Source organism: Papio anubis, chromosome 7, assembly GCF_008728515.1.
Source record: "Papio anubis isolate 15944 chromosome 7, Panubis1.0, whole genome shotgun sequence".
In the NCBI taxonomy this organism is placed as follows: domain Eukaryota; kingdom Metazoa; phylum Chordata; class Mammalia; order Primates; family Cercopithecidae; genus Papio; species Papio anubis.
In genome coordinates, this window is record NC_044982.1 from 124,942,124 (window position 1) to 124,952,389 (window position 10,266).

The 10,266-nt window shown below is 43.0% G+C and overlaps 1 protein-coding gene across 6 annotated transcripts in view; it reads right to left on the reverse strand.

The window, feature by feature from the left end:
* TRIP4 (thyroid hormone receptor interactor 4) overlaps nt 1–10,266 on the reverse strand; it is a 76,163-nt gene that overhangs the window by 59,975 nt on the left and 5,922 nt on the right. For 3 of the 6 annotated variants that reach the window (XM_021941747.1, XM_003901051.2, XM_021941746.2), the window contains exons 1-4: nt 9,908–10,063; nt 4,774–4,943; nt 3,693–3,826; nt 1,288–1,500 (exon numbers count right to left, since the gene is read on the reverse strand). In XM_021941747.1, coding sequence (XP_021797439.1) covers nt 1,288–1,500; nt 3,693–3,826; nt 4,774–4,943; nt 9,908–10,008 — 618 coding nt within the window. In that variant the 5' untranslated portion in view covers nt 10,009–10,063. Of the gene's footprint in view, nt 1–1,287; nt 1,501–3,692; nt 3,827–4,773; nt 4,944–9,823; nt 10,064–10,083; nt 10,170–10,266 lie in introns of those variants that run through there. The other 3 variants (XM_017960695.1, XM_021941749.2, XM_031669236.1) reach the window with 3 other exon arrangements.

The following is a 10,266-nucleotide window of genomic DNA, read 5'->3' on the forward strand; positions in this document are numbered from 1 at the left end:
GGAGGTTACAGTGAGCTGAGATTACGCCACTGCACTCCAGCCTGGGCGACAGAGTGAGACTCCATCTCAAAAAAAAAAAAAAGAAAAGAAAAAATTAAGGGCCCCATCAGAAAAGAGGAGAAAATGAAGTAATATAAAATGGATGCCTTTACCAACACCAAATGTCACTGCTTCTGCCAGCCAGCTCAACTTGGTAAAATTAGCTTTCTAGATAGCTCATTAAGGGTTTTTGTGAGTCATTATCACTACATTCTTGAGGTCATTCTCTCAGACAAACCAGAGCTATGACAAGGTGGTATCCTGGAAATAGAAGCTATAATGACCTGAGGATTCTGTCACAGTGTCCCTGTTCTCCTAGGGCTAGGAGCCACACCAGAACTGAAGACTTAGACAAAAAATTTTGACATTTCAGGCCCTATAGTTTTCTTAAAGTTAATCTGACACAAGAAGACTTGGATCTCTCAACAATGCATGTTCTCAAAACCCTTCTCATTAATGGCCTGAGTAGTAGGATATAACCTGGGGTTTCTTTCTTTCTTCTGAGACAAGGACTCACTCTCTCACTGCAGCCTGGACGTCCTGGGATCACGTGAAGCTCCCACTTTAGCCCCTCATGTAACTGCTACCACAGGTGCGCACCACCACACCAGCCCAACTAATTAAAAAAATATATTTTTTTTGTAGAGATAGGGTCTTCCTACATTGCCCAGGCTGGTCTGAAACTCCTGGGCTCCAGGGATCCTCCCACCTCAGCCTCCCAAAACCCGCCTTGGCCTCCCAAAGTGTTGGGACTTTAGGCGTGCGCCACCCTGCCTGGCCTAACCTTGGGTTTCTAACTAATCATATCCCTGCTACTCGAGTTCACTGGATACTTTAGGGAAGAAATTTACTAAGAAAAAGAGAAGGCCAGGCACGGTGGCTCATGCCTGTAATCCCAGAACTTTGGGAGGCCGAGGTGGGTGGATCACGAGGTCAGGAGATCGAGACCATCCTGGCTAACACTGTAAAACTCCATCTCTACTAAAAGTACAAAAAATTAGCCAGGCATGGTGGCAGGTGCCTGTAGTCCCAGCTACTCAGAAGGCTGAGGCAGGAGAATAGCATGAACCCGGGAGGCGGAGCTTGCAGTGAGCCGAGATCGCGCCACTGCACTCCAGCCTGGGCAACAGAGTGAGACTCTGTCTCAACAAAAAAAAAAAAAAGAAAAAGAGAAATTATTTGATATCTGAATGGCCCTGCATATTAACACAAAGCACAGTAAAATAAAATAGAAAAGAAATACTTTACCAGAGTGCCACAGAATAAGCAAGGGCCAGAGCCTTCTTGTTCACAGACAATGCGCCCACAGATCAGACAGTTATTGATGAGCTTGTGCTTCTGGCCCAGGCAATCACAAGGGTGGCGACCAGGGAGCAGGACTGCAAGCCTGTCCTGTCCTTCTCTTGTGTATAAATTGACAAACTTTGTCTTCTTCTTTACGGAGTTGCTGTTCTCTTGTGCCTAATTGTACAAAGACATCAGAATAACATCAAATAATTAACGACAATGTAAAAAGTCAAGGGAGAAAATGCTCAGTTCTGTTCAATAACAACTTATATACTATCCAAGAACAAAGAAAGAAGGCAGGGAAAGGAAGAAATACAAATTAGTTATAATCAAGTTTCTAAGGAAAGGTTATACTCTAGAAAAACTAGCTGGTAATTACCTTGTCTTTTCTGCTAGTAGCTTTCAGCCCATTACTATGGCTAGTGGAAGGTAAATGTAGCAGTTAGATCTGTTTATATGACATCTTTAAAAACAGCTAAATTGGAGATCATAAGAAACAAGAATGCCTCTAAAAGCAGATGATATTCACAGATTTGGAAATATGGGCAATCAATAAAATAAGAAAAATAAATATAAAGTTGACTCAATCAGAAACCAGTAAGAAAAGGACAGATAATACAATAGAAAAACAGGCAAACAGAAGGTGGAGGTTGCAGTTAGTTGAGTTCGCGCCACTGGGCAACAGAGTGAGATCCTATCTCAAAAAAAAAAAAAAGGGCAAAAAAAAAAAACCTAAATAAGAACTTCGTAACAAAAGATAGTCCTATGACTAACAGGCATATGAAAAAGTTCTCAATTTCTCGTAAAAATAATGCAAAAACGAAAACAAAATGCAATACCACTAAATACCAATCAGAATGGCTAAACTGAAAAAGAAAATATGAAGTGTTAGCAAAGATACAAAAGAATTAGACCTCTCATACACTGCTGGCAGGACTGCAAACTCATATCAATTAAAGTTGAACATATGCATGTTCTATGACACAGCAATTCAACTCCTAGATACATACTAAACAGAAATGTGTAAATATGTTCACCAAAAATACATACAAGAATGTTCACTGTTGCATTGGAATTGGTAACTATCCAAATATTAGAATGGATAAATTGTGATGTATTCACTTAATAAAATTCTGTGTAGCAATGAGAATGAGAAAGTATAGCTGTCCAGAATAGAGATGAATCTCATAAATTGAAAGAAGCTAGACACTGGCTGGGCACGGTGGCTCACGCCTGTAATCCCAGCACTTTGAGAGGCCAAGGCAGGCAAATTGCTTGAGGTCAGGAGTTCAAGACAGCTTGGCCAACATGGTGAAATCCCATCTCTACTAAAAATACAAAAATTAGCTGGGTGTGGTAGTGTGCGCGCCTGTAATCCCAGCTACTTGGGAGGCTGAGGCCGGCCAATCACTTGAACCCCAAAGGCAGAGGTTGCAGTGGGTCAAGATTGCACCACTGCACTCCAGCCTGGGTGACAGAGCAAGACTCCATCTCAAAAAACAAACAAACAAACAAACAAAAACAGCTAGATACAAGAGTACACACTATTTAGCTCCATTTATTTAAAGTTCAAAAACGGGGCCAGGTGCGGTGGCTCACGCCTATAATCCTAGCACTTTGGGAGGCCAATGTGGGTGGATTGCCTGAGCTCAGGAGTTCGAGACCAGCTTGGGCAACTTGGTGAAATCCCGTCTCTACTAAAATATGAAAAATTAGCTGGGCGTGGCAGTGTGGGCATGTAGTACCAGCTACTCGGGAGGCTGAAGCAAGAGAATCGCTTGAACCCAGGAGGCAGAGGTTGTGGTGAGCTAAGATTGAGCCACTGCATTCCAGCCTGAGCGACAGAGCGAGACTCTGTCTCAAAAAAAAAAAGCTCATGAAGCGTTCCATACTTAAAAAAAAAAAAAAAAAAGCACCAGCCGCATGGGACACACTTCATTAAATATTTTTCAACTTATATTTATCTGCCTGAATCTCATATCAAAGCAAAGATGTCAATTAGCCGGGCATGGTGACGAGCGCCCAGCTACTCGGGAGGCTGAGGCAGGAGAACTGCTTGAATTCAGGAGGTGGAAGTTGCAGTGAGCCAAGATGGTGCCACTGCACTCCAGTCTCGGCGATGGAGCAAGACTCCTTCTTGGCGGGGGGGGAAAAAAAAAGCAAAGATGCCTTTATAATACTAATCAGGTTGCCAAAGAAAAAATCTACCATAGAGAAAGGAGTACATATAATTTTTCCTCCTAAAATTCATGCATTTGTTGAAAAATTGCCATTCTAGACCAATTTGTACACTTTGCTCTCTGAAATGTATTAGTCACTTCCTCTTCTCCAATAGCCAGAAAAAGCTTCAATCTATAAGCACTCACCTTAGCCAAATCAAAAGGTGTTTTAACTTCTGCAGTCGTGTCAGGTTCAGTAAATGCAGGAACTTCCTGTCTGTTTCTCCCTTTCTTCCTACCCCGCTTTAGATGGTCTCCTGATTTCTGCCCATCTAAAATTTCTTTGAAGATAGAAAAAAAAATACACACACACAGATTGATAAGAGGATTCCTGGTGAACTTCTATAGCTAATAAACTAAGGTGATGCTTAATATTTAGAGTCAAGATATCATCAGGAAGATTTTTAATTATCTTTTCCTGCCAAACCAGAATAAAATTTAAATCATCATTTTTAAGAGTGCAGTCAATGAAAAAGAACTCAAACAAGTGGCTGGTTTTAAGTTAAATTAAAATCTGATATTCTAAAATCAGGCTCAGTGGCTCACATGTATAATCCTAGCACTTTGAGAGGCCGAGGGAGGTGGATCGTTTGAACCAAGGAGTTTGAGAGCAGTCTGGACAACAGAGTGAGACCCTATCCCTAGAAAAAAATAAAAAAATTAGCCAGGTGTGGTAACACACTCCTGAAGTCCCAGCTACTCAGGAAGCTGAGGTGGGAGAATCATCTGAGCCCAGGAAGCAGAGGCTGCAGTGAGCTGTGATCAAGCCACACCACTCCAGCCTGGGCAATGAAAGTGAGACCATGTTTCAAAACAAACAAAATTCTGATATTGTAGATTGCATAATAACTTATTTAGTTTGGTGCTCGTCTTTTGTACTGTTTAAGTAGTTATCTCTAAATGCTATTCATACTATAGTCAATCAACACTTTACTTACACCCAGGTATGCACATGACTGAAAAATGTTTCTTTATGTATAAATTTTTCAAATTATTCTGAAGCCACATTTGTGTCTGTAAACAGGCATTTTTTGGTGATATTTTCTACGTTAAAAAAGAACTAGAGCAATATTCATTATGGATTGAGTAGAACCGAACTAAAAATATGTATACATATGATTCTGTTTAAGTTAGTTGTGAAGAAATACAAGATGGAAAAAAAAAATTAAATTCTTTAAGCCTGCCCACTTACCAATATTTCAACATTTGCTTAATTACATTAACTTACCATCTTTTTTGAAGCACTGCTGCAAAGGATCAGAAATCGACTCCTGATCATTCTTTTGCCATTTGGTTATAAGTTCTTCTATGAATTGACCTTTTTTGCCTTCATTTCCCTGGAGGAGATCAGTAACATATTCTCGTATCTCTTCAGCACTCTCAATTGACAAAACATACCTCAGGAGGCAAAGACATAAGTTATTGAAACAAGACTAACTTACACTGTTTCTCAGTAATCTTAACAGAGATCTAGGTAGTAAAAACCATTCATTAATCTATTAGAGTGTTTACTTTGAGCCAAGTACTATGCTAGATGCTAGAAATATGATATGATCCTAACTGGTATGAAGGTATACATACATACACTTATGTGTAGGAAAAAAAGTTATACACCAAAATGATTACTAGTGAGTGATGGGATTAAAGGTAGTTCTTTATTTTATTTTCTACTTTTTGAGATTGTGTCTCACCCTGTCGCCTTCCAGGCTGGAGCATACAGCGGTGCCATGTCAGCTTCATTCGCAGCAAGCTCTGCCTGGTTCACGCCAAGCATTTTTGCTCCCCAGCCTCGCTGAGGTAGCTGTAATCAGCAGGTGCCTGACCACCACGCCTCGCTAATTTTTGTATTTTTAGTACAGACGGGTTTCAACGTGGTTAGCCAGATGGTTCATCTTCGATTCCTCAGATTCACCCACCGGCCCCAAAGTACTAGGATTACAGGCATGAGCCACTGCTCCCAGCCAATAAATATGTTTTCAAAAGTATTACATTATTATATATACTGGAAAAAACAGAAAGAAACAGTGCTTATTTCTGGGTTGTAGTATTACGGTAATTTTGGTTTACTCTTTTATCCTTTTCTGATTTTTTTAGTTTTCTACAGTGAACATCTTATCATTACAGGAGAAAGAAGTGATAAAAATTACTTACAAATTAACATATAAGACACTGAAGACAGCTACAAACCTGGAAGAAACTGTGTAATTCAGGACACACAATGATATGGAACGAAGAAAAATTATCATCGGCCGGGCGCCGGGTGCCTCGCCTTCCTGTAATCCCAGCACTTTGGGATGTCGCATGTAATACGGGATCACAGCAACAGCGAGATCGAGACCATCCTGGCTAACACGGTGAAACCCCGCCTCCTACTAAAAAATACAAAAACTAGCCGGTGCATGGCTTGCAGTCCCAGCTCACCGGAGGCTGAGGCAGGAGAATGGCGGAACCCGGCGGAGCTGGTGAGTGAGCTGAGAGCACCCCATAAACCACCAGACGGGGGGGAAGAGAAAGACTCCCTCAAAAAAAAAAAAAAAAAAAAAAAAAAAAGAAAATTATCATCGTGCTATATCCTTTAAATTTGTAAAAATTATGAAATTGTCCCATGATTGGTAGCATATGTACTGCATTCTTTTCATAGTGTAGTGGTGGAACTGCAGAATTATGCTCTAGAGGTAAACAAATCTGTGCCTTTGGGCCTCATTAAGAGAATCTTCTGACTGGGTGCGGGAGCCCATGCCTGTAATCCCAACAATTTGGGAGGCTGAGGCTGGAGGATCACTTGGGCCCAGGAGTTTCAGACCAGCCTGGGCAACATAGGGAGACCTTGTCTCTAGAAGAAAAATTAAAATTAGCCAGGCATAGAGGCACGTGCCTGTAGTCTTAGCTACTTGGGAGGTTGAGGTGGAAGGATTCTTTGAGTCTCAGAGGTGAAGGCTGCAGAACCATGATTGCATCACTACATTCCAGCCTGAGCAACAGAATGAGACTCTGTCTCAAACAAACGAAAATGGCGGGGCATGGTAGCTCCCAGCACTTTGGGAGGCTGAAGCGGGTGGATCACCTGAGGTCAGGAGTTAGAGACCAGACTGGCCAACATGGTGAAACCCCATCTCTACTAAAAATACAAACATTAGCTGGGCATAGTGTCACGAGCCTGTAGTCCCAGCTACTGGGAAGGCTGAGGCAGGAGAATTGTTTGAACTGGGAGGTAGAGGTTGCAGTGAGCCAAGATCCTGTCACTGCACTCCAGCCTGGGTGACAGAGTGAGATTCCATCTCAAAAAAGAAAAAAAAAAAAAGTTAATAGCTCTGTGCTATTTTAAAAATTCAGGTCACTCATATAAAATTGTTCAAGTTAGTACATTACTGTAGTATGTACACCTGGGTAATTCTCAATTAAATGCCAGGCAAGGCACAGCAAATGCTTTCATCACGGCATAACAGCCTGTTGTGCATACTAGTGAATACCTAACAAATGATTCAAATAGTATCTTAGCATAATACATGCCGATGGGCACTGACCTTCTTCCCAGGGGGAATACAATTTTTTTTTTTTTGAGATGGAGTCTTGCTCTGTCGCCCAGACTGGAGTGCAGTGGTGAGATCTCGACTCACTGCAATCTTTCCCTCCTGGGTTCAAGTGATTCTCCTGCCTCAGTCTCCTGAGTAGCTGGGATTACAGGTGCCCACCACCACACCTGGCTAATTTTTTTTTGTATTTTTAGTAGAGATGGGGTTTCACCATGTTGGCCAGGCTGGTCTTGAACTCCTGACCTCCTGATCTGCCTGCCTTGGCCTCCTAAAGTGCTAGGATTACAGGCATGAGCCACCACACCTGGCCTGAGAAACCATGTTCTTGATACTGTGTAATCCAAACAAAATACAACTGGATTCTAGACTGAGAAGACTACATCTATCATTCTTACCCTGTTTCAAACTGTTAATTTATCAAAAATAGCCTCAATCTTTCGTTTTTCCTTTTTTTTTTTTTTTTTTTTTGAGACGAGGTCTCACTTTGTCACCCAGGATGGAGTGCAGTGGTGCGATATCAGCTCACTGCAACCTCTGCCCCCAGGTTCAAGGGATTCTCCTGCCTCAGCCTTCCGAGTAGCTGAGACGACCTGCACTCTCCAACACATCCAGCTAAGTTTTGTATTTTTAGTAGAGTGGGGGTTTCACCATGTTGGCCAGGCTAGTCTGAAATTCCTGACCTCAAGTGATCTGCCTGCCTTGACTTCCCAAAGTGCTTAGATTACAGGCAGGAACCACTGCGCCTGGCCACCTCAATCTTTTTTTTTTTTTAATACTGGGTAACTTTATAATAAATATGTGAAAATTGGGCCAGGCACGGCAGCTCACGCCTGTAACCCCAGCACTTTGGGCAGCCAAGGCAGGTGGATCTGAAGTCAGGAGTTCGAGACCACCCTGGTCAATATGATGAAACCCCATCTCTACTAAAAATACAAAAATTAGCCAGGCATGGCGGTGCACACCTGTAATCCCAGCTGCTTGGCAGGCCGAGGCAGGAGAATCGCTTGAACCCGGGAGGCGGAGGTTGCAGTGAGCTGAGATCACACCACTGCACTCCAGCCTGGGCAACAGAGCAAGACTCCGTCTCAAAAAAAAAAAAAAGTGAAAAGTTTGAACTTATATTCGTAAAAAACACTTTTCTGTTTTATATATTGCAAAGTTGCATTATTTCATTTGATAGCATTCCACTGCTTTAAAAAATGTTTGAAAACTACTAAATACTTAATTTGACTGCCTTCAAGCAAGGGTAAAGTCAAACCATAAGATTTTGCTGTTGTTTTGTTGTCTATTCTACTCTTCAAAAAAATCCCTTATCTTGTTGTTTACTTTTTTTATTTCTGTACAGACAGGGTCTCGCTATGTTGCCCAGACTGCTCTCCAACTCCCAGTCTCAAGCGATCCTCCCACCTCCACCTCCCAAAGTGCTGGGAATAAGGGCTTGAGCCATCTCCTAGGGCCTCAAAAAAATCCATTAAAATAGCCTACTTTAACTCTTTCCTTGCCAAAAGTCTATTTTCTCCCAAACTCAGAAACTCATCTTACTTCCTACAAAAGCCCTAGAACTGCAATTTAGGTTTCAGCATTAGTGACCAAGGAATCAAATTAAGGAACACTTTCAGTTCTTTGATCAAGTCCCATTTTTGCAGCTTTCTCCCCTGCCTGAACACTTTGGACCTCCACCTCTGTCTATTCCTTAGTTCTCAGGTGAAAGTCATCCTTTCCAGTAAACCTTCCGAGTTTTTCAAATCTTAATAAGGATCATTTATTTTGTGCTCCAACAAGCCCCTTCACTTCCCCAATCTCAGCAGTCATCAACGAAGGGGAACCCAACTGTCTTGTCTTTGTTACCCCAATATCTGGCGGGTAACAGTGCAACAAATGTTCTTTAATCAGTTGAAAGCAGATATTAAATCATGTTTACCATCTCCATTTCATAAGAGTCATAAAGCATGCCTACTAATGATTCATCTTATAGATGAAGAAACCAGGGTACAGAGAGAAAAATTAAGTTGTCTTGGGTTCTAAAACAGGTAAACGACAACAGAATATAAAACCTGCAACTCCAGAGTCGGAAGCTATTTGTACTCTTCCACGCTGCTTCCACTTAAATTCTAGGTCCTATTGACACAGCTGACCCTATTGGCCGTACTGACACAACTCAGACTGGGCCCACTAAAATGTTCAGAGTATGTCTGGGTGCGGTGGCTCACGCCTGTAATCCCAGCACTTTGGGAGGTCGAGGCGGGCGGATCACTTGAGGTCAGGAGTTGGAGACTAGCCTGGACAACATGGTGAAACCCCGACTGTACTAAAAATTTTTAAAAATTAGCCGAGTGTGATGGTGCGTGCCTGTAATCCCAGCTACTTGGGAGGCTGAGGCAAGTGAATCGCCTGAACCCGGGAGGCGGAGGTTGCAGTGAGCCAAGATCGCGCCACTGTACTCCAGCCTGGGCGACAGAGACTCGGTCTCAATAATAACAACAATAAATAAATAAATAAATAAGGAGTTAAGAGTTAGGAAATACAATTTGACCTGCCCCTTCTCTCTAGAAAGGAAACTGGCTCCTGGGACAGTCATGCAGTACTAATTATTACAGACTGGGCGTCTTCCCAGGAAAAAAAGCCTGAACGGCAGATTGCGGAGCCGGACACCCTATTCCAGAAACTAAACTACAAAGGCGGAGGCCAGAATTCGACGCCTACAGACTACAGACTGCAGCCCCTTTATCACATTTCTCTCTTAACTTTTCAGTCCTCCCCGCTTCCCTGTTCGCTCAGGCAGTGCACATCCCAGAGCTCCTTTCCCGCTTGGACCCCAACTGTTCTCACTGAATGATCTCCTCGCTGACATCCAGGCCGAAAGTTTTCCGCAACTGCTGGGTGCACCAGTGCACCAGCGGCTCCCCGGACACCGCCCCAGCCACCGCCATCTTCCCCAGCCGGAACCAGCTGGGCTGCAAAAGCCCCACGTCCTGCACCGGACTAGTTCCCTTCGCAACACCAACCTCACTCACGCGGGTTCCGCCAGCTTGCACCGCCCCGCAAGGTCGCACCGCCTCCAGTGCGGATCCCGCCCACCTGTGCGCCTCTTGTTTCTTCCTGCTTCCTTGTCTACTTCCTTGTACCCACCCGAGTCGAGCTCTGTCAGTGCGTGATTCTTGCTATCGCTAAACTAGGACTCGAGGAAG